A 26229-nucleotide genomic window follows, 5' to 3' on the forward strand; every position below is an offset into this window, starting at 1 on the left:
CATGATCGTCAAAATGCCCCATCCATACCCGGTCGGGCCGGCCAATACGGCTGCCAAACTCGGGTACGCGACAGAAACTTAGCAACCCTACCTTTTATGTATGCCCGGGATTTCATCGCCATAGGTCCCTAAATTATCAATGTGGGGGAAAGGAACATTTTTATTGTAAAAGCTGGGGGTGTGAAACCACAGGAGACACCTATTGGAAGCCCACCTCTGGCTGGGACTTTATTAAGATGACAGCCAATTATACACACCCAACCAACCCCTTAACTTATAGGCCTGAATGTACTAAATGGTGCCATCCCCTTAAGATCTCTTTTAGTGAACCAGGAAAAAAGGATAAAAACTGGATAAATGGCCATTCATGGGGAATCAGGTTTTATAAAAAAGGATATAATGATGGATTACTAATGACCATCAAACTAAAAATTGAAACCCCTACTCCAGTTCCTATAAGCCCCAACCCTGAGATAGGGCACTCTTCGCTACCTTTGGCCCCTCCCACAGCGTTACCAGAGATAAAAAACCAAACTTCTGAGCCAAAAGGAATAACAATCAAGCCCAAGACCCCCCGGGACCGAATGCTCTCATTGGTCCAGGCGGCTTTTGAGGTTTTAAATGCCACAAACCCGGAGGCTACCAAATCATGTTGGCTTTGCTATGCTGCTCCTCCCCCTTATTATGATGCTATAGGATATAATTCTAATTATAATAATGTTAACACTCCAGATCAATGTCGATGGAAACAAGAAGGAAATAGTAAATTGACCCTGGCCTCAGTATTAGGAAACGGTACACGTGTAGGAACGCCCCCCTCGTCCCACCGACATCTTTGTGCCAATTTAAGCCTCCCACAGGGCTCAGGGTATCTCCTCCCTCCTCTGGATGGATGGTGGGCATGTAACACAGGATTGACCCCCTACATTTCTTTAGAGGTCCTTAAAGCTTCAACCGATTTTTATGTGTTAGTTCAGCTGGTCCCCAGACTCATTTATCATTCAGATTCATCCTTTCTAGATGAATATGAGGGCAGAGGAAGGTTTAAGAGGGAACCCATAACACTCACCCTGGCTGTACTCCTAGGACTAGGAATGGCAGCCGGGGTAGGAACGGGTACAACAGCCCTCATCCAACAACCCCACTATTATGATGCCTTAAGGCAAGCTGTAGATGTTGACCTCCGGGCATTAAAAAGTTCCATAACTCAGTTAAAAGAATCCCTCACCTCGCTTTCAGAGGTGGTAATGCAAAACAGGAGGGGATTAGATCTGCTGTTCCTTAAGGAGGGCGAACTATGTGCTGCACTAAAAAAAAAATGCTGTTTTTATATTGATCATTCTGGGGCTATTACCAAAACTATGGACAAACTTAGGGAGCGCCTGGACAAAAGACAACAGGAAAGGAAAAAATCAAAAAGGATGGTTTCAATCGTGGTTTGATAAATCTCCCTGGCTTACTACTTTACTTTCCACCTTGTTAGGGCCCCTCATTATTTTATTGTTGCTCTTAACTTTTGGACCATGCATTCTGAATCGCCTGATAGCCTTTATTAAAGAACGCATTAGTACGGTACAAGTTTTAATGCTAAGGCAACAATACCAAAACTCGCAAAAAGAAACTGAAATTCCATGATTAAAATTAGTTACAAAAAAAAAAGGGGGGAATGTGGGGCCTTTAGGGACTTTCCACTCCCTCACTTGTTCCCGTAAACCAATTCTTCTCCCTATCGTGCGCCACTCCTTCTCCCTATCGAAACCAATTCTTCTCCCTATCGTGCGCCACTCCTTCTCCCTATCGAAACCAATTCTTGGAGTTTTTCAGTTGACGGGGACTTGCCAGACAGCGGGTAATTTTCCAGTTGCCCGTAACAGGTATACGCCCTAACCGCCACAATGAACAGACAACTATAACGGCCAGAAGGTGGGACAAAAGTTCCTAAGCCAATGAATTCAAAAGTCACCACATTTACCCAATCATTGTGAAAATATACCCGCCCTATGAGTAAATAAACCTATAAAAAGTATGTGATTCCGCTTTTAGGGGTTCCCCATCGGCCTCCTGCGTGAGGTTCAGGGAACCCCGGTGCATCGGCTCCTAATAAACCTCTTGCGTGTTGCAGCGGCTCTCGACTCTTGGCGGTTCTTGGGCGAGTTGGAATCCCTCGTAGACCGTTTGGGTCTAACAGTATCTCAAACAGATACCTGCACACCCACATTCATCGTAACTTTATCCAAAATACCCAAGATGTGAAGAAACCCAAATGTCCGTCAACAGATGAACGGATAATGGGGTCTATAAATACAGTGAAATATGTCCTTCCTTGAAGTAAAAGGAAACCATGTCTCATGCTACAACATGGATAAACCTCTAAGACATTATGCTAAGTGAAATAAGGCACTTATAAAAGGACATGTCATAGCCACTCACATGAAGTATCTAGAGTAGTTAAAATCGTAGAAACATACAAAGGTGATTGTCAAGATCTCAGGGAGGAGGAGGGAGAATTAGGGAGTCTCTGCTGTCCCAACCCCCGCCTGGGTCCTGGGGAAGGAATCAGAACTCAGAAGCAGGAGAAGAGGCTTTGGCCATCAGGGAAGGGGGGGTGAGGCCCAGGGTGGGTTCACAAAGGATCAGAGCATCTGAGTGCGTTAGGAGGAAGGGGCTTCAGAGGTGGGCCAGCACTTACCATGACGGGGGCTAAGCAGGCTGCAAGCGGGGGCAGTTCGGGGAGACAGCAGGGGTCTGCGCCCTGGCCCTCATTGTTTGTTCGTCTCACCCTTATGAGCGGGTCATTTCCCCTGCTCTGATGATTCGAAGTCTCTGCCGGCACCCACAGGACGGTGACTGAGGCCTCCACACTCCTCAGCATGGATCCCAGCTCCCACCCAGATCTGGGGCCACAGACACCTCTCCCCCAACCCTGCTGCCCCTGTGAGCAAGCTGTTCTTGTGAAATGCGGTCAGAATTTGTTAGGAGGAACTACTTTATAAGGGAATACAAATCAGTGTTGATACCAGTACACACAGATGTCCAGCCACGGGTGGAAAGGGAAGGGACAGTAGTTCTGGGGTGTCTCTGCACACCCATAGGCCCCTAAGGCCAGTCCCCACAGCCACAGCCAGATGGGTGCTCCTCCCTCAGTTGAACGAGATGCTGCTGCACAGAAATCCCAAAAATTCCACAAAGGGGCCCAACTGTCATTACCCTTATACACACCTTTCTCGGGTGCCCCATGAATTTCCCCGCACCCATTCCCCTTGTTGCATCCTCATTGGGATTAAGAGGTAGCTGCGTCCACCACTCTCCACATTGCAATAATCCCGGTGGGACTAGAGGATGCTCCCACTACGACGAGGCAGACAGTCCTGTCCCCATAGCCAAGAGTTTTCCTCTCTGGTCACTCCACCCACACAGGAAACCCTGGATGAGCGGAGGGTCATCCCAGCGCCGTCGCCTGGCCACTTCAGGGAAGCAGAGAGAAGCTCTGTAATGACAAGGGCTGTCTCCAGGCTCCATCCTAGAAACTGGTGAGTGTCCAGAGGGCTGAAAGGCACAAAAGCAGCTCTGCCTCCCCAGAAGGTTCTGGGATGCAGAAGATGGTACAGAGGCCCCAGAAGGCCCCTAGCCAAGCAGGCTTTAGAGAAGGGGATGATGAGGGGGTCCCTGGGGAAAGTGAGAGCTGTGCGTTCCCAGGGCCAGCCTGAGGAGTCCTTGTCTATGTGGAGGAAAGGTTTGGCCACCTGTAGATCCAGAGCTCCTGTGACCTCCCTCATCCTTCCTTCCTCTCTGGATCGCTCTCTGTGGAGCAGCGCAACACGAACAAGATGACAGTGGCCTGAGAGCATTTCCCACCAAGACTATCTTTATTCACAATTGATATACATCACTCCAAAAGCCCTGTTCCCACCCACACCTGGCCACACCCACCTCCCCCACCTCCCTAACCCCCCACAATCCCGCTCCCCCTCCCCGCCCTGGTGGTCCTGCCCTCCCTCCCTTCCCCCCACATCATCCAGGGTCAGCACTGGGATGAGGAGGAGCCCCTAGGCTCCCCTGGGGGCCGCCCTGGAGGGCCGGCCCAGCTGTTCCCTACTGGCTGCAGTGCTTCTTCCACTTCTTACTCTTCTCTGTGACACACGGGTCACACTTTCTTTTTCTCGGCTGTGAGGGGTGAGCAGGCCCCAGAGCCAAGCCTGGCCTCCCAGACACCCCGAGGCCAGCCCCGGCGATATGCAGCTTCTCAGCAGCGGCTGGGTGTCCACACAGAGCCCGCTTCCTCGACTTGGGAGCGGCTGGTGGAGCTGGGCTGAGGCCTCTTCTGTGAGGGGAGGGGGCGTGGGGAGAACTCCGGGCCCCCCAACCTCCAGGGGAGGCCAGGCCTGAGGCATGGGCAGGACTCTGGGACACCCAGCCAGGCAGTAGGCTCTGCAGAGAGCCGAAGAGGAAGGCCAGGCTGGGGAGCTCCTCGTCGTCGTCACTGGAGCCGTCCCTGGGCCCTCGGGCCTCCCGAACAGGAGAGGCCTCTCTGAGAGCAGACGCATCCCTGGGTCCCCGTAGAGGGCCAGCGCGCCTTTGACCCTGGGGAGGGGAGGGCCGTCCGGCCCGGAATGGAGAGACCTCCTGACGTCCTCGAGAGAGAACAAAGACTTTGGGCCTGCACAGGCCAGTGTCTGTTTGGATGAGCCTATGAGGAGCCTCAGAATCAATCTCTGGTGGGCAGGCTTCATCACTGACCCCTAGATGGGGGTCTTGGTCATGCCTCTGGGCACCTTGGCCGCCGTCGGACACAGAAGGACTTGAGCGCATTCCGGGTGCACTGTGACTCGGGGCTGCCCGCACACCCTCGTCCTCTTTCAAGGCCAGGAGTCGTTTCTGCACCAGCTGGTAGGAGGGAGGAGGACAGTGTTAGCTCCACACACACGTGTGAGAGGAGGAGCCCTGGGCAGTGGGACAGTGGCCCTTGGGGGAAGGAGGGGACGGGGGACCCCAGGACTCGAATCCAAATACAGACACTGTGGCATTCCTGCCATCCTCCTGCACCTCATTCCCAGCTTTGTGCCCTTCCCTCCCCTCCCGGCTCCCCATCCTCTCCTTCCTTTCACCCAGCACTGCACCCACCCCAAAACGGGCCCTTCCCCATGCCAGGCCTCCCAGGCAGGGGAGGGATGGACAGCGCCAGGTGGCCATCCAGTTCTGGGGCCCTACCTCTCCCCTGTTCACTGGGGTCCCTCCGTGCCCTGGTCTTCCTGGGTGTCCCTTGTCTCCCGTGTTCTACCGGGAATCCCTCCCTCCTCTGGCTCCCCTGGGTCATCTGGGTTCCCCTGTCCCCTGGATCACCTGGGGTTCCCCTCCCGTGGGGTCCCCTGGCTCCCTGAGTGTCCCTCTCCCTCCCGTGGCTCACTTCTTCTGGGGTGAGCCCTTCCTCCTTCTCCAGCTCCTCCACTAGGGCCAAGAGATCCAGCTGTGCATCTGGGGAAAGCAATTCCGCCAGGAATCGAGGGTGAATGACTGCCTCCACCTGGGACAGAAAGAAGAGGCTGTGAGCATCCTTGGCCAGGAGTGGCCTGTGAGACAAGAAGACCCGGAGGGAAAGTGAAAAGCAGAGACCCACCCCACTCTCCTCCACAAGGCGGGGATGTTCAGCACACACACACACACACACACACACACACGCACGCACACACACACACGCACATACACAGTCACACACAAAAGAGCACATATACAGAGGCACAGACACACAAAGGCATACACACAGACAGACACAAACACGTACACACATACATCTGCGTAAACCTCCCCTAACACCAGGCTCAGGAACAAGGAGCTGAGCTTAAGTCCCAACGGCCTGAGCAGAACCCAGATCTTGGGTGCTGAGTGTTCCATGCCCTGGCATCTTGTAGACCCCAGGCTCCAGGCCTAGCCTACCTTGGTGACAAAGTCCTCCTGGGAACACAGCTTGTCAATGTAGCTCAAGAGGCCCGGGTCCGAGTAGATGCCGTCCTCTTCCTGCTTCAGCTCATTTCCGTCCTCTCCACCTTCTGCATCTAACTCTCCTGTGGCTGAGTGGACGGGCCCCACCAGCGCATCCATGATGTCCATATACTCCCTCACAGCCTCGGGGGGAATCTCCTCGGGTGCCTCGGGCTCCGGGGGCCGCTGGGACCTGTGTGGCTTTGGGCGGGAGGGCTGGGCCCTGGGGCCGGACATCCTGGGAGCACAGGCTGAGGCAGAGCGGGAGGAAGGGAAGGAAGGTGAGGGACTCCCGGTCCACCTCCTGACCACCGAGCACACGTTGGTGAGGGCATTGTTTGGGGAACATTGATGTGGGTGTGGGGGGGTCAGGACCACCTGAGGCCTCATGCACTGTTGGAGAGGGGAGGTAAGGGGGGCATCTAAGAGAGTCACAAGTAAGGAAGTGGGGAACCTCCAATTTTCTAGGGGTCTCGCCATCAAACCCACTTCCTAGGCAGACTTTGTGTGGGGTCCTTTGACAGGGAGGTGTGAGAGGAGTTGCAAAACTGACCAAGTCAATACCCCGCAGTGACAAAGGGCAGCTGAGACCCCACGCCCCCGCCCCCACCTCGGTGGCTGTTTTGGTTGAAAGACCAATGCCCCTGTCTTGAAGGAAAAGGATCCACGTGGGGACAGTGGCCAACCCTAGGCCCCTGTTACCTGTGCCTTCAACTCCAGTGGGAACCTGGGTGCCTGGCTGAAGGCTCACTTTCGGGGCTGGGGGCCCCCGAGGATCCAGCTTCGGTGGGGCTGGAGGAGGCAGGTCCTGCGCGCACTGCATCCACTGCCCCTTCTGAATCTGCATCTCCTCCTCGGCCTCAAATTCCATGAACCTGGGGGGTGACAGAGGCACAGGCCACCCTGAGAAAAAGGCCTGGGTTCTGGAGCCCAACAAAGGCAGCCAAGGATGAGGGATTGGGAGATGTGCCTTGGGGCTGTCAAGGCCCTGTGAGGTGCTGTCCACAGCAGAGAGCTGCTCCTGGAACTGATACAAGATCTGCGACCCTTCCTGCCTCACCAGCACTGGAGGCCTTTCAACAGCATAGACCCAGGTCGCTGAATCGAACCAGGTCAACGGGACACGTGGCTGACCCAGGGGCCACCCTCCTCATGCCCCCCGTCCCCATCCAGAACCACATGAAGGGCTGACAGCCAGAGGCTGGAACAGGCATGTGTTCCCCACAGGGGTCCTTGCCCGAATCCAGGACCCTGGGCTGGGACTGAGAGTCCTGGAACAGAGACCCGGAGACAGGGCCGAGGAGAGGCTGGACGACATGGGTGCTGAGCTTAGAGGAGAGGCCTTCCTTTCCTCTGAGAGGCGCTCGTTGGTTTGCTTTTCTTTCTTAAACCAAGGGGATTACCATGGAGCAAACAACGGAAGGGCCAGAGACCCTCGGGCTGACGACAGCTGGCTTCCCCAGCCTCTTCAGGGATGCCAGGGTACCCACTCAGGCCACTTTTCATGAGGAGAGGGGGTCCCAAATCTATGTCAGTGGCTGCCAGCCACCCACCACTAAGGAAGCAGCAGGCTGGCGGGTGGAGCTCTTTCCCCGGCTCAGCCCATATGGCCGGAGTTGGACCCCAACTGGACTCACAGCGTCACCCTGCCCCATCCTGAGACCTTCAGGTCAAGGCAAGGGTAGGTCAAAATCAGGGGAGGGCAGAGCTCCTGGTGGAGGAAGGACAGAAGACCCAAACTCTCAAGGTGAGGGAGGGGTTTCTGGAGGACAGTAGGGCCTCTGGGCTGCGGGGCCCCTGTTCTGAGTGACAGTCCTTCTCCTTTGTCCTCTCTGATGAGCACCCCCGCGGCCAGACCCTGCCCTCACCCACTCGCCTCAGCCTCCACGCAGCCCCTGGGCCCAGGACGCTGACTCACTTTTCCGCTATCTTGTAGTAGATCATCCGGTCAACGTTGCCTATGCGCTGCCATTCCTGCACGGCCCTGCACAGTCCCCACTCCAGCGTCATGGTGGGCTTCAGGCGGGCCACGGATCGAAGCACTGGGCTGTAAGACCTTGGGGTCAGTCTCCGTGCCCAGCCCAGCCGCCACCTGCCTGACCCCACCGGCCAATGTGGACCACACATCACTCAACACAGCATGACTGAGCAACAGGAGGGTGAGAGGCAGGTGTCTTGGAGGGCAAAGACAAGCCTTCCCGGCCACTGCAGTCACCGCCTCACACTCACTAAGGATGACCATCCACTCCCAGGCTACAGCTGGGACACTGTGCCTTGGGGAGCTCTTTTCCTCTTCAAGGCTGCCTTTTCATAAGAAATATCACTATCATCAATGAGGCGTGGCATGTGCCAGGCCATCTGCTAACACTTCATAGATTAGCCCAAGGAGTCTTCTGCCCGGTCCTCTGAGTGAAGTGTGACTGTCCCGTTTTTACGAGGGACCGGAGGTTTAGGATGGAAATGCCTGCCAGGCTCACAGCTCTAGTGGGAGAGAGCCCACGCCCTTAGGAGAGCTCTACCGTCACCCTGTTCCTAGTGGAATTCTCCACAACAAAGAAGTCGAGGCGTGCATTAAGCGCTCTCCTGGGCCCCGCGCTCCTCCCCCTCCTCCGAAGTGACCTCCCCCGGCCACGTACATCAAGTCCTGTATGAAAGGAGACGGCACCACAGGAGACTGTGGCATCCACTCCTTGGCTCCTCACCTTACAGCACGACCCTCTCTGACTGCAAGTCTTCAGTCCATATTACCATGAGAATCATGGAAGAGCAAGTTGGCTAGACTCTCAGGGTGGTGGGGTCAGTTGAGATAAGGCACATTTCAGTCATGATGTCATGGACTGGCAGGCTTGTGCCTTCCAGTGACCGACAATGTGCCTTCTCATAGCATGGACATCGCCCTCAGACCTTGCTTCCAGTATCCCTAGAAACCTAACCTGCAAGTCCATCCCCAGGTCCTCTTTATCTAAAAGCTCCGATAAGCTCACGACCCCCTGAGCGTTCACTCACATGAGAAAGCAGGAAAGAGCTTCTGCATCAGGACTCTGGGGAAGGTGTCTCCGCGCCAGTGGCTTGAGGCACTGCCAACGTCGGAAGTTACTGTACACACTCTGGGGGTTAGAGCAGTCACCCTGCGAGGCGTAGGGCTGGTTGGTGGCCAGGCTGCCCTCCCTGGAAGTGCCATGTGGCCAAGGCCCAGAGTTCACTGGGCGAATGATAGGGGCCAGCTGGGCAGCTGGTGGTAGAGCTTGAGGAGGAAAGCCTGGGGTCCAGCCTCCCTTGCCAGCCTGAGTAACTCCAACAGCTGGAGCAGTCACAATGGTCTCCATCGCAGGGGGTGCTAAGAACACGGGTGCAGGACATGCAGCAGTCCCGCTGAGGGCCCCTGGAGCGCTCCAGGTGAGGGGGCCCTGAGTGATGATAAAGGTCTGAGTCTGGGGGGCCTCCACTGGCCTCCCTTGTGACCTGACTTGGACAGTGAGGTTGCAGGCCCCAGGGGCACCGGGTCCACGGCCACCATTAGCCACCAAAGGCATCGTGGGGAAAGCTGGCAGCAGGCTGCCAGGAGGGAATGCTGGGGTGATGGGAGGTGGCAGGGGCTGCCCCCAGGGTGGCTGGTGCTGGGGGCCAGGAATGGGTGGAGGATAGAGCACTGCCATGGAATCAGACAAGGAGGCACCAGGGTTCATGATGACATCCATTCCCAGCACTGGAGATGCTGTTGAGGCAAAGGAAAGGAGTGAATGGGGGAGCACAATGGGCCAGTGGGACAGAGGCTTTCTGCGGCCTCAGAGTGTAATCTCCACAGGTGAGAGACACCTGGACAAGGGAAACTGCAGCGTGCGAATGTCTTCAAGTGCTTTTCATGCCCTGACCTCCAGTTGAAAATTATTCCACCGGTGACCCCGCGCCCATCCACCAAGGCCCCTGACCCCTGCCTGCCGAGGAGAAATTGTGTCAGCAAGCACTCACTTGGAGAGCCTCCCTAAGGCAGCCCCTGGCAGCTAAGCCTCACAGGCTGTCTCCCAAGACCTGGAACTGTGTGCACATCCACTCTGTGAGAAATGCCCCTCAGCCGGCGTACTAGCAGGTAGGGACCTTCTGCAAGGTAGGTTCTAGGCACCCAAAGGCCCTTTGTGGACAGGCACTGTGTAAAACATTAGGGCCCCACCTCCTGCTCAGTCCTCCTTTTCCTGACGCTCAGTATAAATCCCCTCTTTCTTTCCTAGCCTCACAAAACAAAACAAAATGCTGGAAAATATCCATCTAATGGAATCCTGATACAAACCCATAACACTGGCCCAGAATGCACCTGCATCTCAGAACAACCCACAGCAGGTACGTAACATGGGCCAGGTCCTGCCACCCCCTCCCCAGTGCCCAGAGTCACTGTCATCACTCAGGAGTTCTCTTCCTAGGAGGTGGGGGCGGGGAGTCTGAGAAGTAGGCGCGTGTCCCTTAGATTCTGTCATTTCACAGCCTGTGATGGCTGCAGAGGATTAAACAAGGGCCAGGGAATTGTCATGTTACATTGGTCGTGGGAGTATAGACCACCGGTGGTCCTTCCGCTTCCAGCTCCCAATAACGGAGAGACAATCTGAGAAGCAAGCATAAGCCAGGTGCCATGGCGACCAAGTTGTCTGAAACACATCCCTGTTCAGGAGAGCAAGGTACACGCCACGGTGCACCTAATTAACCAGAATAGGTGTCATAGGACGTTTAATAGTAACACAGAAGATCGTCTTCCTGACCCTGGGCTACACTCCTTCCCCCTTTAAAAGAGGAAGCAGCCTTCCTAGACATTCCACCCGAAACAAGCCCACTCCACATCTGTTCCCTGTCCATGAAGGAGTGACATGAAATATGAACAAACTCTTCCTCTCAAGGCAGCCTGAGGGTCCACCATGAGATACTGGACAAGATGAAGTAGGTCTGAAGTACTGCGATTCCACAAAAGGAAGAACAATTCAGAGCAACTCAGGAACCTGAGCCCTCTCTTGGCTGAAGTTACACGGTTGCCCATCCCCTGTTGAATCCAAGGCAACAGTTACCTGAACTGAGAAGTGAGCTCTGGGCTGGGAGGAGTGGACTGCGGTGGGCTGTGGGCTGCGGCAGTTAGAGTAACCTCCTGCCTAGCTCTCGGAGAGGACACTTCACTGCAGGTGTGGCCACACACAACCCCATTGAATAGTTTTCTCACCGAGACCATCTCTCCCCAGGGCCCCCTGAGATACAGTAGGCTCCTGTTCAAATCCCTTTGAAAGATATGGTGAGGCAAGCTTCAGGTACCTCAGGAACACAATACAGGTCTAGGCTTTCCTCATGACCCTCCCTGTGTCACCACAAGGACATCACACACATCCTTACACACACGTTTCAAAGTGGCTTGTCTCCCTTCTAGAAACAATCAACCTGTCTGCTGCCATCCTTTCTCCATAGCCAGGGCAATTCCTCTTGATCCACCTCCAACGACCCCTCCTCCCCAATGCAGTCTCAGGTTTCTTCAGGCTCCCCAGTCTCCCCAGGTGAAATGTCGTTGTGTGTCCAGTGCTCTCTTCTCCCTCTACTTCAGTCCAACTATGTGCCCACAGTGAAGTGTCACGTATGAACCCGAAGGATGTGAGAGATGGCAGGGTCTCTGAGAACACACCCCCAGCCTATAGGCTTACCTCCTACTGAAGCCATCCTGCAGGCTTGGGCACGGACTACTGCTGCCTGGTAGCCTCAATGAGAAACGTCAAGACCAGGACCCAGAGAGCGACCTGCTTCAGCAGTTGCTCAGGATCCAAGGAGAGCCACGTTTAAATGTAAACAGTAGCATGTGGGCTGAAACGTTCTGCAGTGGGGGAGGGGCAGAGGGTACGTGGGTCCCGGTGACATGGGGTGGGGGGACATTCCACGAGGGCTCTGGGAGGTAGGCAAGAACCGGAAGTTCCTTCCACCTCACACAGTGGCAACACAATTGGCGTGTGCCTCTTTAGGCAGTTTATAAACTGGTTTTTTGATTCACGGCACCGATGTTGGACATGACGGTCCCTTCCTTTCACGTCTTTATCCATCAACCTAGTTTTGTGTCCCTCAACACACACTGCTTCCTACCTGGCTCTTGACTTACTTCAACAGAGACTAGACTTTCTGAACAAAATACCCAAGTGTTAGTCTGATAAACACTTGGAGATTTATGGCCACATGGAAGTGAGTATTTGAAATTAGGATTGTCTCAGCAGATCCAGTGTCCTTGACTGCTGTATGTACATCACTCCTAAGGAAGTGGTCCTTGTGCTCCAACCAGCATCCAGCAGGAGCTGCCTTACTAATGATCCTTTGTGCTGGAAAGCCCCCGTCCATCAAAAAACTGTCATGCAGCCCCCATGTCCAAGACCAGAATTCACTAAATGTCTTTCTCATAGTATTCCGTGGTTGTTAAAGATTTAGTTTTTTACCTTTTAAATGATTTTAGTATAATATTTTAAGCGAGTAACACCTTCTCATGGTTCAAAATTAAATTGTGCAAAATGGAATATGCAGTGGCGAGTCCTCCTCCCACCTCTTTCCCCTGTCAACCCAATCCTTTTTCCCGGAGGAAACTAGTGTTATCTCTTTCATTAAAATCTTCCCAGAGATACGTCATGCAACTAAAAATGAAGGCAATCTATTTTCATAGAGGAGTGGACTGTTAGGAAACTTGTCAAGGGAGATGAAAGCTGAAAACCTCAGAAGATGGCAACCAAGTCTCTTGGGAGACGAGATTCACTGACTGCTATAGCAGCAGAACTCCTACTGATTGTGGGGTGTTGGGGAAGGAAACAGAGGTTTAGAAGGGCTGTTCCACAGTGTGAAAAAGACTCCTGTTGGTGCTTAAGAAGTTCCTTGCCCCTTGTCAGGAAAAACTGACTCAGAAGAAGATGAGAAGATAAGGTGAGAATATTTCAAGCAACATCATGGTGAACTTCATATCTAAAGAAACTCCTGCTGGGGACTGAAAAAAATAAACAATTTGTGAATATCGCTCAGTACTGGAGCTTTTATAATGAAGGAAATGCTCTAATCTTGCAACTGACCAGAAAGCGGATCTGATGATTGAAGTTTCTTTGGGAAGTATTACAAAGTCAGGTCAGTAAGTTGATCCCGCTACTATTTTTGTTGTTGTTGTTGTTGTTTTTATTGCCAACCGAAATTCTGCAAGATATTATTTAAAAAGGAGGGAGGGAAAGTAAAATTGTTCCCATACTACCTGCTGTGTTGAAATTGGCCCAGATTGTCAACTCTTTCTCAAAATTATTTTAAAAAACCCAAGCCCGTACAAAGGAAACACCTGTAAATCAACATTTATTGAACAACCTCCATGTCTTAAATACACTGGGAAAAAATATTCTAGTAGAGTAAATGCGTTGGAAAAACTCTAGGAACGGAGTCAGGAGACAGTATCTTAAGAGTGTTTCCCAGGTCTGAAATTCTTTGCTAGAATTGTTCTTTAACGGAAACTTCAGACTTGCTAGGAAAAAGGACCTACTGCTTTTTGAAAGGCATAAACAAGAACCAAGGAACTGCAGTCCGAAGGGCATGAAAGCACTTGCCCCAATTCGAGGCTACTGTGCTTACAGCAGAGCTCTCCAGAACTCTTTGTAGATAAGTGCATGGGTTTCACGTGTTCAATATAAAAATCACGAGTGCACATCTCACAAGAGCTGGTTTTAAGAAGAGACCGTCACGAAAGTTCTCGGCCAGGAGCGTCGCCAGTCAAGTTGCGCAGCGTGCCCGACCCTCCATTTTTCTCCTCTCCTGCAGACACTGCCTGGAGCAGATGCCCGCGCGCCCCGCGCCTAGACGCCTGCGCACGCCTGCGCGCGCCCACTGGGGCGGGGCTCTCGGGCACGCGGACCGCCGTCCTCCAACGGCCCCCAGCGTCTGTTGGGGCAGTTTGCTCCGGAAGACAGGAGCGCATGCGCGAGCGCCGACGGTGGGGCCCCAACGGCCATCCATCCGGCGGCGGAGGGGCCTGTCATGGCGGCCTCTAGAGTCAGTTATAGGAATTCTGAGGTAAGAGGTACGGGGACTTTTCACCCCTCAGGTGTCACCGCTCTGCGCTGTTGTTCACCCTGTGGGTTATTTGTACCCTTGTCCGTGTAAGGAGACTCGCCACAATGTGGATTCACGCCCCCATAGAGCTCGATTCCCTTGAGGTGTTTACCCCAGGGTTATTGGCACCGCTGGGGAGCCGGCTGCATGAAGGGTTCAGTGGCTGCGGGGCCTACAGTGGGGGGTGAATAGTGTGTGCGAGCTATTAAACAGGTGCCGTGCTAGTCTGCGCGTTGTGAAGAGTACAAAAGCTAGAGGGAAGTTCTTGCGAGTTGAAAACCCTCAATCTGGTTCCAAAGGTGTAGCTCAGGTGATTGGAAAATGAGTGAAGATCGAAGGAACACACTCAGAGTTTCACTAGTGCCTTCCTTCTTATCATAAAAACGTCAATCAACACTTATGTTCAAACTGCATTCTTTTGTCAGTGATGGGAGCAGCTTTGCTGAATGTGGTCATAAACGTATTTGTTGTCTGATGTCAAATCATGACTGATTTGCAAGCATAGATGGGGTCTGTACATATTTAATTGGTTGGTGGGAATCTGATGTGTAGTCAAATGTGCGGGTTGGTTTTGTCTGTGGATATTTGTCTTTGAAGGGAGGTCATGCCTGTGTTTTTGTGAGTGTGTAAGAGTGAGTGTTGTATTTGGAGGGTGTTGGGATGTGACGCAGGCATACTCAAGGAGTTGGTGGTTAGGTGTTTGTAATTTGGTGTTTGGGGAATATGTTTACATGTGTTCTTTTCTCCCATGAATTTGGGGATTTGTGTGTGTCGAATGGTGGATTGGGAAGGATTATCTGCGTATGCATAAGGGCAATGTCAGGAAAAGTAGTGGTGTGTATTACTTTGGGTGTCCAGTCTGTTTATTTTGTGTATTTGGGGAATGTAGGCTGATCATTTGTGTATTCAGGGCATGTTGTATGGTTATGGGGTGTTTGTGTGTGTGCATTTTCAGGAGCTGTCTATGTATATTTGGATGTGCAGAGGGCAAGTCTGTGACTATTTTATGGGACTGGTGGGTGTTGTATATGTAGGTATGTTGTGTTTGTATGATTCTGTATCCTGCAAGATGGCAGAGTTAATTCTGTGTGAGAGGTTGGGAATGTGGGGTTATGTATATGCCAGTAGTGTGGTACTGTATGTGTATTTGGAAGAAAGGGCTATAGGGTGATATTATTGCATATTTGTAGTGTACTGGGTAATTGTGGTGCTCTTTGGGACTTGTGGAGAGTTGTGTGTTAAATGAGTGTGTGTGTATTCAAGGGGCATGGCCACTTGGAGGAATATTTGCTGAGGCTGTGCATTTGTCATTTTCAGTAGGAGCCTCTTAGGCTTATGTATTTTGGGAAGTGAGTATATGTGTATCTGATAGAGAGGTGGGGTTCTATGTTTCTACAGGGAAGATGGACAATTGCATTTATATGTATTAGAAATATGTGATACCGGTATTTGTTAGTACTTGTATATGTGTGAGCTGGCTCCTGATAGCTAGGGATAAGTTGATATATGGAAGTTGTTTCATAAATGGTTTGCTGGAGATATTTCCATGTTTCTTACTTGTGTATTCTAATCCGTGTGTGTGTCCATCATCAGGTGCATGCATTATCAAAGTTTGTTCATAAGGTATGGAGTTGTTAGGAGTATTCAAAGTGTATTTCTTTGGAGAATGCTAGGGTGTTTATACATGTGTTTGGTAGGCGTAAGAGCTGGTCTGTCTATATATTCAGGGTAAGGGTAGAAATATATATATATATATATACACACACACACACATATACAGTTTAAATGTTGGGGTAGTGGTGGGGAGCTTGTATTCTGGAGAGGTAGCATAATATGTAGTGTTTGGGAGGGGATCCATATGTTCAGGGGTTAGGAATATTTGCATGTGTGTGTCCATAGGTGTGTGAGAATTGTGTATGTGTATTAGTAAGACTGCAGAAGTTGTCGGTGTTTTTCTGTTTTGAGTGTGTCTGAGCATTTGGGGTGTATACTCATGAGGAGTTTGTGGGTGTGTGTATTTGTGATTTGTGCGTATATCCGGAGGCTTAGAGTCCTCTATGTGTCTATTTTGAAATGTAATACCTGAAGAATTTAGTGGTGTTGCTTGTATGTGTGTTGTCAGTATTAGTGAGGTGGACTTGTATGTACAGTTGACCCTTGAACAACACGGGTTTGAACCACACGGGTCTACTTATAGTGGATTTCTTTTTCAGTAAATACTACAGGACTACTACAGGATCCATGGACACAGAGCCACTGCATGGAGGGTTGGCCCTAACCCCCACGTTGTTCAAGGGTCAGCTGTATTTGCTAAGTATAGGTTATTTGTGTCTGTGTGTGTTTTTGAGTTCCTGGGGCTTTTGGGGTATGTATTCTGCGGGATGTGAGAGTTTAGTTTGTGTGTTTGGGAACCAGTAGACTGTGTAGGTTACGTGTGTGTGCAGGAATCCTGGAGTATATGTATTCTAGGGCTGTGGGATTGCATCTGGGTCTTTTTTGGGATTGCACATGAGACAGTTGTGTACTTGGTGAGCCTGTGTGTTTAGGTACTCAGTGTGTACATCTGGATGGCATATCGGTTGCACATGTTTGTTTTCAGGCCCATGTTGTGTGTGTATATATAGTTGTGAGAGTGGAATGTGAATATTCGGGGTGAGTAAGGTTTTGTCTGTAAAAATGTAGGTAGTAAGAGGTGGTCTGTTTGTGTATTTATTCAGGGTGTGGGTAGAAATGTCCGTGTGTGTGCAGGATATATATATATGTGTGTGTGTGTGTGTGTGTGTGTGTGTACAAACACATATGTATATGTGGTATCCTTTTGGTTATATATCTGTGGTGGGAGTTGAGGGTTCTACTTGGGGTGTAAGTGGATTCTGTGCACTTATTCATAGGAAAAGGTATGGGATGTGCTGGAACTGGTTCATACTATCTTGGGATAGTCAATGGTGCATATCTCTTCCCAGCTCTGTGTTTAGTGATGTCAGGTGGGTAGCTTGAAATTGGTCATGCTGGGAATATTTATACCATGTAGATACCATAAGTGAAGTCTTTCCCACCTTTCTCGGAGAGCTTCTTATCAAGCACTTACCAGCGTACCACTGATGTGCGTGTTTGGATGTATGTACGTATGAAGCAAGAATATTTGGGCATCGGTGGTTACGTATGGGACACTCATGTGAATTGTGAGTGGGGCATCTGGGGCTATGGGCCCTTGTATATGTGCATTGACCCTGGTAATTGTGAATCATTGCATTGTTCCTATCCTGTTCTTTAGGGCCAGAGAATCCCCATAAATGTTGTTGATTCCCAGTAGAAATCATGCAGATGGATACAGGGGTGTCTGTACCTTAGGCAGGTGGACACTCCTTCAGCATTTGTGTGGTCCTAGCATCTGGGTCCCTAGAAGGGGGGGCCTGGTGGACAGATGGCCATGCAGAGCAGAACCTTCACAGGTGTGTTGTTGGCGTGACAGGCAGCAGTCAGAAAGACATGGGGCTTCCTGGGTAGGAGGTCAGATGACCAAGGGCTCTCCCAGGAAAACCCCCTGAGAATCTGTTGGACAGCTACAGGCGTTACTGGCTCTTCTGTGGCACAGCTGACGTGCAAGGACACCCTCCACGTGGGGTCCAGAGCCATGTGTCCCTGAGCCCAGCCGCCCCAGGGTGGTGGGAACTGTTGCGTTTCAGGCTGGTCAACTGTATCACTAGGTCTCAACCAACCTGTCTCCATGGAAACCTAAGTCCTCAGGGATAGGCAGGACCTCTAGGGATCACTGAGCTGACAAGGACAGAGGTGGGGAGGCTTTGTCACTGAGGGAGAGTCGGGGACTGAGACCTGGAGAGCCTGGGGAGTCCCACTCTGAGGAGATATGGCTCTGATGTTGCCAAACCCTTTAGACATGTTCTCTGTTCTTTTCTGAAGGCTCAAGATGCTTCTAGCAGTGGGAAGCTTATCTCAGTTTCATGTTTCTCTGATAGGATGAACTGACCCTTTTATTCACTATTCCAGGTCGAGCTGCAAACCCATCAGAGGGAACCATGTGATGATTGTAGCCACCAGCTGACCCCACAGCCACCTTGTGCCTCCCTTGGACCCACCCAAGAATTTCTGAGCCTTCTTTCTGGTGAGTCTTGTGGCCTTTTCTCCCTCATTGTGAATCCTCCTGCCAGTAAAACATGCTGTGAATGTTAACAAAAGGAAACCTCAACTAGAATTGGAGTCTGGAAGGCCCCCCCCCCCCACCGTAGAGGCAGCTCTCATGCCGTGTCACTCATCATCAATTACCCCAACAGGAAGAGGTCATTTACTGACCCCAAAGAGGAAGGGCAACCACCTTACTACCCCAGCTGGAGGAGGGAAGACTTCCTTCCTGGCCAGCAACAAGAAATAGAAAATAGAAATAGCTAATAGAAAATTCCGCAGTTTAGCCAATGAGACACCATTGTCACCTGAAGTTTTCCTTTTCTCCAGTGAACTTTCATTTTTTTCCCTTGATGATGACTTCTCTTTGTCCCACCCTCCTTACTATAAAAGCCTTCTGGGACTTCCCTGGTGGTCCAGCAGCTAAGACTCCGCGCTTCCAGTGCACGGGGCATGGGTTCGATCCCTGGTCGGGGAACTAAGATTTCCACATGCCATGTGGCATGGCCAAAAAAAAAAGCCTTCCACATTGTGTAACCCGTTGGCATATCTCCCTTTCTATCAGATGAGATGCTGCCTGATTCATGAATCGTTTAATAAAGCCAATTTATTCAAAATTCAAAGTAAATCTTCAAATTTACTCAGTTAAATTTTGTTTTTTAATACATTGGTGGCATGCAGAGGTGGCCACTAAGAGTTTAATATGTATGCCTCCAGAAATGTTCTGTATAAAAATATGTATGTGCACTTTTCTAAAATCCACTCTCATGATTGCTACTGCTAACAGGATGATTTTATGATGAAATGCTTATCTTTTTAAAAAGAAAAAGATAAATATATTGGTGGCAGTGATGGGATCTGAAGCAAATTTCTGATAACATTTGGGACAAGGAGAAACAGGTGTGGTGCCCACAACTCCTTTGAGTTCCCTGTCTTTCTTGCCCTTCCTGAAGGTTGTTGGTAAGCTCCTCTTGGTTTGAGCTCCATTCTCTTTGCGTTTGTGCTCCCAATCTAATTGGCTTTCCTTTACAGGGCAGGACAGTTTGGGCTGGTAGAGGATTCTCCCTGAGGCCAAAGCCCTAGCCTTTCAGATGGAAATTCCCAGGACACAGTAACATCTCTTGGTTATTGCCAGTATATTTTTGAGTGGTAAACCCTAGCCCCTAATTTTGTTCCCTGGATTCCACATTGGGCATTGCTGACAGTGTAGTCTGCACTTGCCCATCTGTTTGGAATCAGCCCCCAGTTTCCATGCTTGCAACTGTTGGTGGCGGCTATAGTTCTCCATTTTGTCTGGAATCAGTTTGCAGTCCCCATACCTTGGGATTTGCTGGTTGGATCTTTTTCCTCAGTCCAAGGATCCCTGGTAATTGGTGGTGGTGCATACCAGGCCTTCTTTTGTCCAGGACATAGTAACATCTCTTTGTTACTGCTGATATGCTAAGGCGCAGTTTTTTTGTGTGTTCTTTTGGGTTGACAAAGGCTAGCTAAGGAGATGAGATCCTTTATCGCCAAAGAGTTGAGAATGCCAGCTTCTGGCACACCTGCTTATTTTATATTTAAGAACTATGGTCCTGGAGGTTGTAGATATTTAGAAAGATGGCAAAATTATACTAATATTGATCCGGAATTACAGTGGTCATTGTGGGGCATGTTCCAGTTAGACAAGATTGTTCATTTAAGGAAAACACCAGAGAGCAAGGGTTCACAAATTGGACAGGGAGAATGAGATGCCTGCTTTAATTGGTATGTAAAAGTTTACAGAAGGTTTCAAGATTCCAAAATAGCTTCGTTTAGAGACTTAGAACAAAAAGCTAATGAAAAATTAAAGAGACAAAAGGTACCTGAAACAAAAGACCATAGGACGGATGTGACTGCAGGTTTAACTCCTCCTGTCCCCCCCTTTCCTTTTTCACCCGAGTACTCTTGTTTTACTCATTTTCTGTCTGAAATACTTTTCTATTCCAAAGAGAATATTTAACAATTGCCGTTTAAAGTAAAACTACCTGAGGTTGCAGGTGAGCCCCCTCAGGTGTCCTTTACCCCTTGGTCAAAGACTGAGCTGAGAGCTATAGTCCAAGAATTCTCTCAACCTAGGGAGGAACCTCCAACAGTTATTGAAGAATTTAGAGTCACTGTCAGGGCGCATGTCCCCAAACTGCTAGATCTTTATCCGCTTGTACACGTGTTGGTAGGACTGGGGGAAGCCCCAGAATGGATGCGGGAAGCAAAATGACATAATCCCTAGGATGATCTTCAAGATCCTCAACCTGAAAAGGCTTGCAGAATAACAAGTGACCTTTTATAAGCTATTCCTAAAATCTTCCCTGCTCACACTTGGTCTATTAGTAATTGGCCTAATAGTGATTGCTCTATTATTCACTCATACAAACAAAAGAGGGGTGAAACTGTGGAAGACTTTAGAGCCCGTTTGGAAGCTCTCTTTTTAGAGCAGTTGGTGTTCCAAGGAATAAAAAGCCCACTCAGCCTGCTTTAACTGCCCTCTTTGTAAATGGATTGTCTTCTGAGATTAGTGGATTGATAAAAGCGCAGAAAAGAGGGTGGGAGGCTGTAGGCCTGATTGAACTGGTGACTATAGCTGAGCATTTTGAAAGGACCCTGGAGCAAGATCACAAACAGAAATCCACCAAGCTCAAAGCCTTACAGTTACAACAGCTCTAAGGCAAGAGACACAAAATAACACCTGGGCCTCCCCCATTACAACCTCCTAGGGGTCCATGATCAATTTGATGACCCAAAGTTGATGTTTCATTTGTAATCAGTGAGGACACTGGAAAAAAAGGTGTCCTCAAAGGTCCTATGCAAACTCTTCACAAATGCTGTCATACCTGTCTCAAAGGGAGGGCCCCCCATGACCCTCTCCCTTAGTTGGCAGAACTCCAGGGGTTCTCTGGTAAACTATTACCAGCAATAACCTTAAACAGCCCAGAGGAAAATATAATGAAAAACTGCCAATTTTTAGTTGATACTGGAGCTGTGCTTTCTACTTTTAACCCCACTCTCATATTTCACTTTGAAATCTACATTAAACCCTAACCCTAACTGTAAACAGAATCACCTAACCTTTAACACCCTAGCCCTAGCCCTAACCAGAGCTGTGCTTTCTACTCTAAATCCCACCCTCAAAGAACAACAGGTCCCTCTAAGTACAGAGGATGTTTCCATAGTGGGAGTACCTAATACAGTTCAGAGAGAATTTTTATCTCCACCAAGATTCCTTTTCGCTATGCAATATAGCCCCAGTTAATCTATTCGGCAGAGATCTCTTTTCTAACTTAAAAGGGCCAGTGCATTTTGCCTCCAGTGGAGATCTCACCTTAAAATTTCCTGATCAACCTGAACCTGATCATTTATGTTCCTTAAAATCTGTCCTGGACATAAAAGAGGAAGTTCAACAAAAGTTCCCTAATTGGATGGAGATGCCTGCAAATTTGGGGGCTACTTCTGACAGTGTTAACATCAGAAGAATAAAAAAATGCAAACGTGTAAAGATTCAGATAGATGTAGCTAAACCTCTCCCTAGGTTTCCTCAGCAACTATTAAAGCCTGCGGTCATACAAAGTCTCGTACCTATTGTAGAAGACTTAATTGCCAGGGAGGTAATCATTCCTGTACTCGTCCCTGCAGCATGCCAATCTTGCCTGGTTGGAAACCTGGCAGGATGGCGATTTGTCCAGGACTTTGGAGCTGTTAATAAAAATAGTTTTTCCCTGTTTTCCTGTTGTTCCAAACCTAGCCACCCTTCTGTCACAAGCTTCAACTGACTTGAAATGGTTTACTGTTGGAGACCTTTGTTCACCTTTCTTCAGCATCCCGGAGACCCTACAGCCAATATGTATATGCCTTTACTTGGAACAGTCAACAGTATACCTGCACTTTTATGCCTCAAGGGTTCACTGGGACCCCTTCTTTTTTCTCCCAAGTACTTCACCAAGATTTAAGTACCCTCTAGTTCCCTGAGAAATCAACCATTTTACCATATGGAGATAACCTCCTGCTGTACTCCGCTACTGTAAAGATTCCATAAGGCATTTATAAAAGATTCCATTTATTTGCTGCAACAGTTAGCTGAGAAAGAACACAAAGGAAAAATTACAATGATCTCTAGACACTGTTCATTACCTAGGACGTAATCTAAGTACTGAAGGAATTCAGCTATCTCCAGAGAGAATTAGGCTGATTCAGGAACTTCCTAGACTCACAACTAAGTGCTAGCATTGTGGATTTCTAGGTTTAGCTGGTTATTGCAAGCTCTGGGTTCCAAATTCTTCTGTTACCTCTTCCACTCTGTGAACTTATTAAAGATGTAGTTCCTGAATCCTTTGCTTGGGAAGATAAACATAAGCAGGCTTTTATAAGGCTAAAACAAGCACTGCAAGAGCTGCCTGCCTTAGGGTTACCCAAATGATCAGGTTCAGGTTGATCTGGAAACTTTAAGGTGAGATCTCCACTGGAGGCAAAATATATTAGCCCTTTTAAGTTAGAAAAGAGATCTCTACCTAATAGATTAACTTTAGGTTATTCAAAACCTTTTACTTTATTTGTGCATGAAAGGCATAATCAGGCCGGGCAGAACTGTGCGAGCATGGTAGTAAACATAGGCCTGTTGCCTGTTATAGCATGCAACTTGATTCAGTTGCTTTTGCCTATCTCAGTTGTCTTCAGGTTACAGCCACAACTGCAAATTTAGTGGAAGCCTTGGCAGATTTGACTCTAGAAAATGACGTTTATTTGCAAACTCCACACATTGTCCACAGTCTTCTTAACACTGAATTGACAACATTTCACTGCAAGTATCACTAGATTAACTTCCTATGAAATCCTGCTTTCACCACCTAATCTTTATCTTAAACTTTACAATGTTCTCAATCCTGCTACACTACTACCTCTGTCTCACAAAGGTGAGGGCCATGACTGCAAGGTAACAGTTTCCCATGGGAATTCCCTGGTAGTGCATTGGTTAGGACTCCGAGCTTCCACTGCAGGGAGCGCGGGTTCGATCTCTGGTCGAGGAACTAAGATCCCACAAGCCACATGGCGTGGCCCAAAACAAAAACAAAACAAACAGAAAACAATGTCCCATTTTGTGACACCGTGTCCTGAGTAAAGATGTTACCAAGTCCAAGCTTGCTCTACTTGCCGCAGGACAGGCCATAAATCGGAGATGAGGTGTTGAGACAAGGAATAGGACTTTATTCGGAAAGCCAGCAGACCGAGAAGATGGTGGAGTAAAGTCTCAAAATAACCATCTTATCAGGGTTTGGATGCCAGTTTCTTTTATAGCAGAGATGGGGAGGAGATAAGGAGGTAAAATAAGAAGGCCATAAGTTTTGCAAATAGCCTCTGGAATGGCCAGCCTCGGGGAGGAGATGTGTTAATTTCTTCTTAATTGTAGCCATCCACAGGTGGACAGAGTCCATATGTTTCCCTGAACAAAGGCACTTTGGTTTAACATTCAGACAGAGGGACAGGGTTCCCCGAGGCAGGCCATTATGTACAGACAGTATCCTTTTAGTGAACAAAAGCAGCTGAAGGCAAAGGTTAAAGTAAAAGAAACAGATCCAACGCGTAGTCAGATTTGGCTCTTCCCTGGTACAATTCCCTACTGTCAATGTCCATTCCACAGTCTTGTGGAAAAAGGGGTGACGGCCCTTCTAATTGCTTCGTCAGATGGACCTTTCCGGGAGTGTCCACCATGGGTGCCAGTGTTCCAAACGTTGTTTTTTTGTTGTTGTTCCTCTCTGGGAAGTGTCTCCTTTACACCTGTAGCCTTAAAAAAATATTCTCAGCCTAAAAGTTGAGAGTTATGATCTATTTGATGGGAATTTTGAGGGCTTCACGCCTGAGAGGCAGCATCTCAAGTTAAGGAATTTAGCACTTTTCTATGTATGGGAAGATGCAAGAGTCTGGGCTCAGTGAAATCATTCATTTGATATGTACCTCAGCTATCCGGGGCCTGTATCCTATATTCTCATATCCTGAGTTTCGTCAGGGCTCACCGGCTCACGTTGGAGGGCTGCAGGCGCTGATGACTGATGTGTCAGGAAATATTCTATTTCTCAGATCCTCTCCTCTTGGTCAGGATTTTGACCAACATTTGGGAGACATTTCAGGATCAAATTTTGTCCCACAGCGCTGGGAGGCTCATCCCAGGTCAGGGGAGAATTCTTGATATGCCACTCCAGGTGCTAGTTTTGGATTAGGCCCTATTGATAATTAAAGATCCTCTGGATCCTCTATCTAATTATGATCCAGGAGACATTTTCCCTTGTTGCTTCCTCCCATACCTAGAATCACAGTATTACAGTTATTTCATGTTATAAATGTGGTCTGTTTCCTCAAGATGTTTAGCCATAGAAGTACTGTTGGAGGCCTGGTTACATACTGGGTACTGTAAGAGACACCAATCTTATAAAATAGACAGGATATAAGTAATGCAGCTAGTAACGTTAACAAAGACACAGTGCAGCAGGGAGACACAAAGAGCAAACAATCTGGAAACAAAGAACAATGATCAGTATCACTACTTGTAATCCGATTGCAATAGCGAGCGACCAGAGGTACCATAACTGATTTAGTGAGCCATCCGCTGTTTCAGTGTACCAGCAGTGCGTACTTAGACATGCATGGCTTAATCTTTGAGACAAGTATATGCTACTGGCAGGATCAACCAGGTAGAGAGAAAAAGATAAATGTTTCGATTCTGCTTACAAGGGTATAATTTAAGAAATTACTGTAAGTCATAATTAGTTTAAGGGGAGGGATTTGCTTACACGTGGAAAACACAGATTTAAAACAGTCATTTTTCAGATAGAAACCATAAAAATTATAACCATAGTCACCAGTTTACCCAGTCATGTGCAACTAATCATTTTTGTTAACAGCTTTATGAAGCCATCAAGTTTCCCATTAGAATTCTTCAAGTTCTTACCCGGTGCACCTTTATGGTTTGAAAACCAGCAACTTGTATTTATGCAAAGGTCCCTTCTATAAATCTTCTTGAAGAGGAAGCATTTTTGCAAAGGCATCAGAGTGGAACCATAACTGTGTACAATGGCGGAAGCCTTAAGGCACGTTCAAATCTGATTACAGTACAATTGACAAAGCAACGCCGTTACTGCGGTGACATGCACACTTTCAGATAATAAAGAGAATTCTGACTGGTAACATTTTACCAGGCCATACCAGATTTTAGGAGCTCCGTCTAATCTGTAGAATACCTGTATCATTCGGCATACAATATAACCTAAGAAGATTTATTGCTTATTTGACAAGACTTCCCGTGTAATTCAACATGCCAAGTCAACCTAATTAGTTAATATCTCTCTTTGGGGTGTTTCAGGGGCCCTTTGAAGCACCCCAAAGTTAGCTAGAGGTCAAAGGAACTTCATTATAATTTGATTTGGGAAGTTTTGTCAAAAAAATAAGAAAAGGGTTTAAAACAGTTAGAAAGGATCACATGTCACTGTGAAACAGTAGTTATTCATTTAGCCAAAGTAACAATAAAAGATTTCAAAGGCCAGTACAGAACAGATCTCTTAAAAGGTAGAAAAACTTAAAATCCGGTATCAAAGGCAGTCCAAAATCTTAAGAAACCTTGTCTTCTTAACAGAGAGAAAAGTGAAATTCAAATTGTCCACCAGCTTACTTTTAAAATTTATTTACTCAATTAAACTTATTTTAAACTTAGTCCTGACCACGTACAGAACTCCATTTTTCAGGGTCCACTTTCCATAAACCTTCTGTCACTTATTTTAGCACAATTCTGACTTTCAAGTGGTCAGTTATCTGGAGAGGTTAATTTTAGATAGACCTTCCTAAAAGATAAGTATTTTAAAAAGTTCACCCAAAGCTCTTATCTCATTTGCATTTTCTTTCCTTAAAAGTTTCTTCACGGGCTTCCTTGGTGGCTCAGTGGTTGAGAGTCCGCCTGCCGATGCAGGGGACACGGGTTCGTGCCCCGATCCAGGAAGATCCCACCTGCCGTGGAGCAGCTGGGCCCGTGAGCCATGGCCG

The 26229-nt window shown here is 48.7% G+C and overlaps 1 protein-coding gene and 1 long non-coding RNA gene across 2 annotated transcripts; one reads left to right on the top strand and one right to left on the bottom strand.

Moving 5' to 3' along the window:
* Positions 1–4092: 4092 nt before the first annotated feature.
* On the bottom strand, positions 4093–9674 carry LOC116755048 (NUT family member 2G-like). The gene is made up of 8 exons (XM_032633903.1): positions 8983–9674; positions 7895–8023; positions 6728–6851; positions 6286–6369; positions 5932–6177; positions 5405–5521; positions 4738–4884; positions 4093–4581 (listed from the first exon to the last, which is right to left on the bottom strand). The coding sequence occupies exons 1-8, from the start codon at positions 9672–9674 to the stop codon at positions 4093–4095; spliced, it is 2028 nt and encodes a 675-aa protein (XP_032489794.1).
* A 4029-nt stretch (positions 9675–13703) lies between these two features.
* LOC116756121 lies at positions 13704–26136 on the top strand. The gene is made up of 3 exons (XR_004350535.1): positions 13704–14013; positions 18061–18175; positions 26100–26136. It is a non-coding gene; the product is annotated as an uncharacterized LOC116756121 (long non-coding RNA).
* Positions 26137–26229: the final 93 nt, after the last annotated feature.

Source organism: Phocoena sinus, chromosome 6 (genome assembly GCF_008692025.1).
Source record: "Phocoena sinus isolate mPhoSin1 chromosome 6, mPhoSin1.pri, whole genome shotgun sequence".
NCBI classification, from domain to species: Eukaryota; Metazoa; Chordata; class Mammalia; order Artiodactyla; family Phocoenidae; genus Phocoena; species Phocoena sinus.

Bases quoted from the DNA above. Each gene is read 5' to 3' on its own strand.
- LOC116755048 (XM_032633903.1), bottom strand. From the start codon at position 9,674: ATGGATGTCATCATGAACCCTGGTGCCTCCTTGTCTGATTCCATGGCA. The intron at 8,024-8,982 runs GTGAGTGAACGC...AAGGTCTTACAG, and splicing joins GCTCTTTCCTGCTTTCTCAT to CCCAGTGCTTCGATCCGTGG. The intron at 5,522-5,931 runs GTAGGCTAGGCC...TTTCTGTCCCAG, and splicing joins AGGAGGACTTTGTCACCAAG to GTGGAGGCAGTCATTCACCC.